We start from the raw sequence: 10,226 nt of genomic DNA, 5'->3' as shown, positions 1-10,226 counted from the left end.
CCTTCAAATCCACGGTGCAGACCTCCTCTGCTTGAACCCATGTGTGTGGTAGCAGTAGTAAATGGTTATCTTCTGTGTGTCATTAAAGGAGGAGGAAGAGATGCAGGCTGCAGATGGGTTTCACAGCTGTTTGCTAGTGAGAGGGGCGTGCTCTAAAGGAAGACCTCTGGGTCCAGTACCAGGTTCTCCAAGGATGTTGCAGTGACCTTAGATTCTCTCCTCCCCTTAGCCTGTCCCTGTTTCTCTCTGCTCCATCCCATTCTAACTTCCACTCCACTTCCCTCCCCCCTCCTTCCTTCCCCCACAACAGACTTACCAGCTGGAAGCTGCTCTCCAAGCTGCCCAACTGCATATCAGCAATCAGATTGGTACCAGCCGATATGGCTTGTTAAAAATCGGCCATTGGTATCAGCCCAAAAAATCTCTGTTGCTGCATCCCTACTAATTTTATATGAATCAAAAAGTCTAATTAAAATAACTCAGATTTAACACACAGAAATGGATCTAATTAATTACGCATGTTAGGAGCTAAAATATCTCTAAAGGGATGATTTAGATTAAGGAGAAACCTAATAGAGTTAGGAAGACAATATTTTTAGGGTTATATTGGTAATTATAAATAGAAATACAATAGTGACTCTTCCTTTTAAAGACCACATAGATAAACATCTCATAATGCCATTCCAAATGTTAGTAAAACATTTGGAACCTGAACACACAGGAATTGAATGCGTCACACAGATGTTATGAATGCCAAACCTCACAAACCACCTGACTTGCATATTGTACTATATATTTTATGCACACTCACATATTCAGCTGGCACATTGGACATGCATTTTTAAATACCAGGCCTTTATCTACTTTTCTTGTATATATTGCAAAGTAGTAAGACACTCATCATAATTAACATTTAATATGGGATATGCTCTGAGACCTAGAGAAGAAAATCATATACAGTAGGGTTCTTTCTTAACAGGCGGTGTCATGGCAAGATGTAAAGATGATTCCATTCCCAAAAAGGGAAAGAGGCTCTAATAGGTTCTGTTTCGGAAACATGAGCAGAATATCTACAACTGAGCAAAATAACATGTTGGAGGAGCAATGTGGAGGCAAGCAAGCAACAAAAAGTTTGGGAAACAGCTTTTAGAGTCCACAGATGGGGCAGATTCTCTGCTTTGCTGAGTTGCCCACTCAATGCAGCAAAGGGAAGCAGGGTGCTGACAAAGGATGCTCTTACCTGGGACAACTGGCGGCAGAGCCTAGCACACTATATGCCAGCAAAGGACAACTTTGGCCACACTTCAGCCCTTGCCTCACTGAGTAGCCTACACTAGGGCCTTAGATAAATGTAAATGAAGAGTGATATGTGCCAGGCCCAAACCTGCCATAGACTGCTGGAGGCAGTTGAGGTGGATCTTCAGCAAAGGTCAGGTACCATCCCTATTGCAGTACAAGAACAGGAATAATGACTCTGGCTCTGTATTTTGTTATACAGAAGGCAGGGCAGGGTGGCACCAAACTAACCAGAGAGAAGGTTAATCGCTGCTCAGAGGACAAACACATTATGATTGTGAGAAGACTATGAAAAGTATACAAAGGGACTAAACCCTTTAGTTGGGTATCTGAGGGTCCCAGCGTTATTTCCCTGGTATTGCTCAGTCAGCAATTAGGAGAGGGGCTGGTATCGCCGAAGCCCCAGATCGGTGAGTAAAACGTGCGCTTAACTTCAGTGCATCTGCTTGTGTGTTTAAAGTGAAACATATGTTTATATACCTTGTAGAACCAACTGAGCACTGAACTCCACGTGAAACCATTCAACTAAACACCCGTTAATGGGGAGTAACAGGGTAGGAGATGCTGTGCTAAAGATCCACTTCCTATATTACTGAGACGACTTTTGTTACCTCCCAGCCAGGGCGCAAGACACACCCCTTGCTTCCAGTCCTTGTATTACTTGCTGTGACCAGGATTTATCCCTTATGTGCTTCAATAGTAGTTTTTCAAAATTTTACAAGATGTGTAGGTGATTTGCTAGAATGGAAAATAGGATCAGGCTGGTCACAGGAATGGGTCCCAGGTCTTGTAATATCTACTCATTCTGTCTAGGTAATATGTTAGAAATGGGGTGCAGAGCTTTGCCTTTTCCTTGAAGTGTACTTAATCTTTTTTTCTGTTTCACTCACTACTGTCTCTCTCCCTTCCCCATCCTTGATTCTTCTGTGCTCCTACTTTTGGTTTCAGACTGTGATTTGCTATAGTAAAACCTGTTGGATAGTGGTATATTTTCTTTCTCTCTGTCTCTCCCTCTTTTGCATGTGATTCATCTTCTTTTCCTTTTGTTGTATGGTTTTGAAACATTTTAGTCTTCATGTGGAGCCCTGTGTATCTTTGTCCTGGTTATGTTTTGTTTGTTTGTTTTATAAAAAGTTTGGTGTTTTAGATCCACTTCTAAAAACACTTCATAAGTGGTTAAGTTTAGCCAGAACTTAGTCCCATTGGGACTACTCACACATTTAAGTACATGCTTTGACACTTTGCTGAATCAGGGCATTCATAAATATTTGTAAGCATTTTCAAGAACATTCTTGAAAATTAAATAATTTCTTACAAGTTTTTTCTTGCCTAACTTGAAGTACGTATATTTTATGAAACATGCCATTTAAATGCATTTTTATTTTAAGAAAGCGTTCTAAAAGGAAGCCAGAAAGGCTGGAAACATAACGTAGATGTGTTGGCTTTCACAATCCTGATCTAAGTGCTATACAAAATTTCTTCTCTAAATGAATGTTTTTAATGAGGGATGCAAAAATTAAAGTATCTGACATTTGTCATCTTGTATATTTTTTTTCTGTGTCCCTAGGTCATTACATTTCTGTGGATACTTCCTCCCAAGGAGAGAGAGCAGTACTCCTCAGTCCTGAACTGCAGACTGAAGAGTGGAGCTGCATCAGACTCATCTATCAGATTGCAACAAGTTTAGAGTCTTTATCTGATCCTACCATGCTGAATCTTTATGTAAGGCAGGAAGGAGAAAGCTTTGATCGTTTGCTGTGGTCAGCCAAGGAACCTTCAGATAGCTGGCTTATAGCCAGTTTAGATTTAACAAACTCTACAAAGAAATACAAGGTAAGCACAATTTTAGAAGATAGTCCTGAATTTATTGTGCACATGCTGTGATGTACTACTGTTTGTTTTTAAACACTCTGTCTTGCTGGGCATTATTTTTGGCTTTCATTGTTGCTTTAAGTAGGAAAATCCAACAGCAGTGAGAACAAAGAAAACTGAATTTGCAAGGAAAGCTTTTCCAGTGAAACCCAGACTCTGATTTAACCCTTTCCTCTACAACATGTAAAACATTCAGGGTGCATCTACACGTGCAGTTAGCACATAGCAATAAACTCCAGCGCCATTCACACTGGAGTTTATTTCTCCCAGGTGCAGTGTTTACATGTGTGCTTGAGACCACAGCATGTTGAGCTGGCAGGTGCCTGGGGGGAGGTCAGCTTGCCAGCCTGGGGCTATTCCAACCTGGGCCAACATGCTGCAGAGGGACTCGCTGAGGCACAAGGGTGCTACAGTGTAGGACTAGCCAGCAGGCAGCCCCCACACTATAACACCCTTGTGCCCCAGCCGGCCCTAGTCACTGTGTACACATGTATTTTGGCACACATAAATACTCTGCTGTAGGATAGTACTTGTCCCGAACAGTACTATTCTACAGCAGAGTTAGTTAATTTACTGAGCCCTAGCACATGTGTAGACAGTGACACTTTACTGCAGAGCTAATTAGTCAGCTCCACAGTAAAGCACACATGTAGATGCACTCACACTGACTTAAATGAGATTTAGGTGCACCCAAGGATTGCAGGGTAATGCACATTTGATAATATATAAAAACTGTTGGGAACAGTACTTCAGCTTAGCTCAAAAATCAAACTAGGGGATGCCAAAGATACATGCTAATATCAGATTTGTGCTTGATATCATGTTAATTGCACGTACGGAGCTGGGCACAAAATAGCTCACACATAAGTCAGTCTCTGCATTACCACAAAATGTGCTTTGGTGCAAACAACATCTGCTTTTTTAGAGAGCATTCAGAAGATCACAATAAAATGCATGCTACTCCATTTAAGTTACCCAAGGATGAAAGGATTAATCCATCCCAGCTGGAATGTTAACTGCTTGTTCCAAAATTTCTAGGCATTTTAAAACTGAATCCCATTATCACCAGCCCAAATCAATCTTAATTCTTTTCCTAAGATGAAATAATTAATGTTGCCCCTGTTTCAGTCAAGTATTACCTAAACCAGATGAATAGGCTGTGTTCCCAAATCTGTAACTACTTACCCCAATGGCACTTATTTTACAGATATGTTTAGTTTTTTATTGGTCTCACTGCCTACCAGGACACATAGCCTCTCCTTCTGGAATTGTGCCCATTGCTTCTTGCACTGAATGCTTCCCCGCCTCCACTCCTTTGAGAACAGGGGAAATTACAGAGTAGTATTTTATACCCAGACCCTTTTTATACAGTCTGTGGTAGTTAGTTTTTTTACCTTTTGGTCTCATGGTAATATTGCTTCCAACATATTGCTACCTCCTGCATTCCCTAACTAGCTGCCTTTAACTTGGACCCTTTTTTTCAGCAGGTACCTGTGACCATACCCCCTCACTGAATGACTCTGTTAGAGCCATTGCTAGATTCTGGTTCTATTCGGAGAAATGGGCTTAGAAAATTTAGGAATATCTGAATCATTGTCTTGAATGGTGCCAGTCGCTACTATACATGTTTTGCTTAGGGTGTTATTTTTGTCCTATGACTCAAGGATGCTGTAACACATACTGGATAGAAGGATAATGATGGCCATTTCCGTCAAAGTCTCTAAGCTGCATGCATACAGGCAAACACATACCACACATGTAGGAGCTGAGAGGGGTAGGAGGTGCCTCGCCGGTGTGGTGCTATGGTACCTGCATAATGCTATTTGTAATCCAGCCCCTATGGGCACGTCTACATGTTCATTAATGTCCTTTATGTAATGTGCACTAAATATAGTACCTCTGTTGTGAGGGCACTTTTACATGTGCTCTGAGGGTGGTGGGGTGGGGGGGAGGGTGGCACTTTAATTAGATTGGCTCCAAGAGCCGCTCTAATTAAACTGCTGCCACATCTCCTGTATCAGCATCCCTGTACTTAAAAATGGCAGCAGGGGCACTTGAACTATAGCTTGTTCAATGAGTTTTAGTTCAAGCAGCCCCGCTGCCATTTTTAACTGTGGGGCACTGATACATGAGATGCAGGATGCTGCTGGAGCATGTCAATTGCTGTGCTCCAGCAGACTCACTGGAATTCCAGCACATTGGAGCAGTCTTAGCGCTCATGTGTAGGTGCTCTCTAATAGAAAAATGTGCATTAGCCTATTTTAATGTGCATTAGCTAACGAGCACTATTTGTGATGCTTTACTGCACATTAAAATAGGCTAATGTGCATTAAAGCGTGCATATAGATGTGCCCTATGAGACTAATTGAGAACCTTTTCGAATGATTTAAATGGAAGCAGACATGGGCAACTGGTGCCACATTAGTTAGGGGGGCACAGCCCCCCCCCATGACCAGTCAGTGACCAGGGGGTGGGGTATCCCCCCACGGCCGATCGCGCTGACCAAGAAGTGGCCACGGCGCTTCAACTGGTGCTCCCACTCCCCAGCTGGTGTTCGCAGGGTGGGCACCAGCAGTCCCACCTGCCCCCACTGCCCATCGCCTAAGCCGGGAGCATGGCCTGTCAGGGGGTTCACTAGTGCTCTCAGGGGGTGCATGTGCACCCCAGTGCACCCCCTACATGTCACCACTGGGAGCAGATTTTTTGCCTATATAAAAAGGTAGGCTAAATTAATCTCTGGTGTAATGCTGTTGAAGTCACCAAAGTTACATAAGGGATGTATTTGTCCCAGTGCCTTTGGGAGGAATGTGAAGAACATGGTTCCTATGGGCATTTGCAACACTGATATAGTAGGTGTAGCATGCATAACCCACAGTGCTCACTTTGCCAGCATACACTTGTTCCCATCCTGCTCAAAAAGGCTTTTTTTGGATCCACATCTCAGGATCACTGGCTGCTGCATTACAGTTGCATCTTATGCTTGAGTGCTCAGCTGGGAGTGGGAGTAGGATGCCTGTGCACATGGTTTGAAGCTGTGGGAAAAAGGATTTGTTTCAAAGTGTCAAATCAACAGTTAATTAAGTCAAAAGACTGAAATTGTTGATTGTTTCAAAGTGTCTGAAATCCTTTATCCACCAAACAGGTAGAGAATGGAGGGAAAATACAACAGGCCCCTTCTCACTTCCTGAAGATATGCTTTAGCACTGGGTTGGAGGGGAAAAATAATTTAGCCTCTATGCCCATTTAGTTCTTGGCTTCTTTGCCAAACTGCCAAAATGCAAAATACTGGTGCTTATCAGTAGTGTAATTGGAGGGAGTGGGGTGACCAGGAAACCAGCCCTGGGTACAAATTTGAAGGCGACACCAGAATGGCAGTCCCCAGGAAGTCTTTACCACTATCACAGCCCATGCTGGAGGAGCTTGTTCTGAGACAGCAGCAGTCTTCCTGAGGAGGTGAGCACTACCCCCATGCTGCCCTGGGTGCCAAAATTTAAAATGAAAACTTTGCTGATTATACACAAAATGAGACCCCCTATATTCCTTTGGCTACTCTGTATCAGTTTTACAGATTAGAGGTCTAATTAAGTAACAGAAATATTAGCATCCAAAATGTGTTTTTTATTTATATTGTGCAGATTGTACTGGAAGGTATATTGGGACAAGATAAGTTTGCCAGTATAGCAATTTTTGAAATTAAAATAACTCCTGGATACTGTATTGGTAAGTAGTCCTCTTCTCCCTGTGATGTACACTAATGAAAACAAATATTTTTGTATTAAAAATTAGACCTACTAGTATATGTCTGTGTGTGAAAAAATAAACTTTTATTAAAGAGAAAATAGTTTATTACATTCAGGGGAAAATTTCATAATTTTCCAACTGAGCTTATGTGCACTTTTATATGAACAGCTGTGTCTTTTATACTATGTATGTGTGCTATATAAGAAAGAGACCCTCATTTCTATTTATGCTTTTTATTTCTGGACTACTTATTCCTATAACAGGACCTACTGCAGTTAGACTGCTGTAAATAGTGGACATAAAGCCCCTTGTTTTACTCTCTATTCATTTTTTTCCTGGAGGTATCCCACTGGCTCCACAGTTAAATTTGGATTGGTATTAACATATAAAAAGGGGATTAAATCCCTTCATTGCCCATGGCTTGTCCTAAAAATCTCTACCAAGGTTAAGAAATTGTGGTAATCGAGACTTTAGGTGAATCTGATAGTGGACGATCAATATTTTGCATTCCAGAGCCTATAACTAACACTTAATGTGAAATATTATCTTTTAGTCTAGGATTTTATTATATTTCTATAACTGACATCACAAGACTCACACAGTTGAATAATTGTGTGTACTTCAATCTCCTGTCCTTAAGCACAAAGGAATTAAACAAGAATCATTACAGATGTTTGGCCTTGCAATCTGAACACAGCAGTCTGAGTTATTTCCATTGTAAAATGTCAGGCCCTAGCCAGTTAAAACAATTCCATCTGCAAAGCTCAGCTATCCAGCTCCAGTCCTTGGTTTTCTGACACTGGTTCTTAGCTGCCCCCTCATTGCAGTTCACTGCAACACAGTCCATTCTGTAGAGTCTTTTCTCAGTCTCCCACAGAGAATCACCAGTGACAGTACTGGTCTGATAGACCAGGTTCATATTGTACTATGCTGAGTCATTATTTTGGCTTCTGAATTTTTCTAATTAGTGATGTGCTCCAGCATTCAGTAAGATCTATTAACACATGGCACAAAGACTAGTACAACTGAACACTGTGTGAAACGATAAGTTTATAGCAGACATTAAAGACTGGTGACTCAAAGTGTGAAATTCTGTGCTTGCTTTTGTTTGCTACCAGCATGAATAGCTCTGTAACTTTTATTTTTAGACTGAAGGTTCTGGTATATTGACTCTACTGAGCCAGTAAGGCAAATGCTTAGCCACGGCCTTCCTTGCAGCTTCTGTAATGACCATATGTGTACTAAGATTTTACTAGACCTTTATGGTGCTGTCTGTATTGCAGACTGCGACTTTGAAGAAAATCATCTGTGTGGCTTCAGAAACCACTGGAACCCCAATGTGAACTGGTTTGTGGGTGGAGGAAATATTCGGAATTCACAATCTATCCTTCCTAGAGACCATACGCTTAACAGTGAATTTGGTAAGTAGCAAATAGATTATCTAAAAGAAGAATACCATCTTTACTCATGTACACCATGCACCCTTTCAATGAAAATTACCCAATCCAAAATAGGGGTGTGCGTTTTAGGTGTGGAAACTGATTTCTAGGCTGGAATGGAGGCTGGGAGCCTGTAGATGTGTGGGACGTCTGCTCCATCACGCTGTAATTACAGTGCATACGAGCAGACACAATTAATTGACCGAATTAACTGAGTCTGCTGGAGCATGCTAATTAGCATGCTCCAGCAGCTTCGGTGTCTCATGTATTTAGCATCCCTGCACTTCACAATGGCAGTAGGGGCACTTTAGTTAAAGCTTACTGAATGCCCCCACCACCTTTGTGAAGCACGGGATGCTGGATACAAGAGATGCAGTAGGCACTTTAATTGGAGTGGCTCCTAAGAGCCGCTCTAATTAAAATACCTCACACCCCCACCCCTGGAGCATGTGTAAAGATGCTCAAAGATGCTGAAATGGCTGATGGGGGCTGTAACTAGTTCCCAGCCAGATAGAGCAGGGATGGAGTCCACTCATCAGGTCACTCACCTTTCAGCTCTGCATGTAGAGGTTTAACCGTCTCATTGCTATTGCCAAATTTGGCTGAGCAAAGAAAAGCTGCTGCAAGTTCTAGCTATGGAGCTGCAGGAGAAGGGTGGGTGATGCTGATGAGTGAACTCTGTTCCTGTACCATGTAGCGAGTGTTCAGCCATGGTGAGCCCTTGCTGTAGCAGGTAAAATCCTAAACACATTTTTTTCTCCCATCTGCCTTCCCAAAGCAAAGTGTGTGTCTTATTCAGGGGCATGTAATGTGGGAATATAATAATGGTCTATCATCCTAGTGACATATAACTTTTAGCCGTTATGAAGTAGCAACTTTGAGATTTAGCAGATCATCCAGTCAAAAGATATATTAAGACTTTATTCTTATGTTAATTAAAAATAAACATTTGATGAATCATATTGTTCTATTTATATTGCTGTGAAAGAATGACTGGGCTATAAAAGGAAGACAGGTAACTCCCTTCTGCACCATTCTCTCTCTGAGGTTACTTTCTTCTGAGCAGTGTTGCCAGTTCCACTGCAATTACTGAACTGATCTGATAAATCTGACTCTAGCATAGCATACAGTAGATAACTATGAAATGGATCAAAATGCCTGAGAATTCAGGAACATCAAAGAATGATTGCATTTGAAAGAAAATGTTCGTATTTGATCAATTTTCTATCTTTAGATGACCTTAAATTAGCTTTGTGTTGTCTCTCATGCTTGCTGACTTGCTTGGAGGCAGGTCATACCCATGACTGCTTCTGAAGGCGAGTACGTAGCAGCAGAGGATGTCAGTTCTAGAGTGGAACTTGACTGAGATGTGAAGTAAGTGAAAGGATCACAATATTTGACATTTATGGCATCAGGGTCATATATTAAGAAAGAAAAAATACATTTGTACACTTCCATTTTTTAGCATATACAGTATGTTTCATTAAAAACAATAATATTGAGATTTCAAGACAGTGCCTCCATTTTTCATATCTGTCAACACCGCTTCTTAGCCAGGACCAAGGGGCTAAAATGAGTGTGTGAAGACCACTTATCCCATCCCTTCCCTAGGCACTTCCAGAACCTCACATGAAACACATTGTCTCTTTCCCAGACCTGTTTTCTTTTCTTCTCCTCTGTTAGTTCTTAATATTGCATATGATGAAGGGTGACCCCTCCACACAAGTCTTTTATTTCATATTCATTCCAACACTTTACTGTTCTAAATTGCTCACAGGGGGAGGTATAAGCCTTGGGGCTTAAAAACTCTAAAACAGAGCTGACAAGGCACTGCAGAATATTCTGCAAGGAACAATCCTTCATTGGCAGGTGGGGTAT

The 10,226-nt window shown here is 41.6% G+C and overlaps 1 protein-coding gene across 3 annotated transcripts in view; it reads left to right on the top strand.

The window, feature by feature from the left end:
* The window catches only part of MAMDC2 (MAM domain containing 2), a 157,844-nt gene that overhangs the window by 61,531 nt on the left and 86,087 nt on the right, over positions 1-10,226 (top strand). For all 3 annotated transcript variants that reach the window (XM_019517471.1, XM_019517472.1, XM_019517473.1), the window contains 3 exons: positions 2,864-3,129; positions 6,804-6,888; positions 8,193-8,330. In XM_019517471.1, the coding sequence (XP_019373016.1) occupies positions 2,864-3,129; positions 6,804-6,888; positions 8,193-8,330 (489 nt within the window). The remainder of the gene's footprint in view (positions 1-2,863; positions 3,130-6,803; positions 6,889-8,192; positions 8,331-10,226) is intronic.

This window comes from Gavialis gangeticus, unplaced genomic scaffold, assembly GCF_001723915.1.
Source record: "Gavialis gangeticus isolate Ggan-Ray unplaced genomic scaffold, GavGan_comp1, whole genome shotgun sequence".
NCBI classification, from domain to species: Eukaryota; Metazoa; Chordata; order Crocodylia; family Gavialidae; genus Gavialis; species Gavialis gangeticus.
This window is presented reverse-complemented; position numbering and strand designations above follow the sequence as displayed.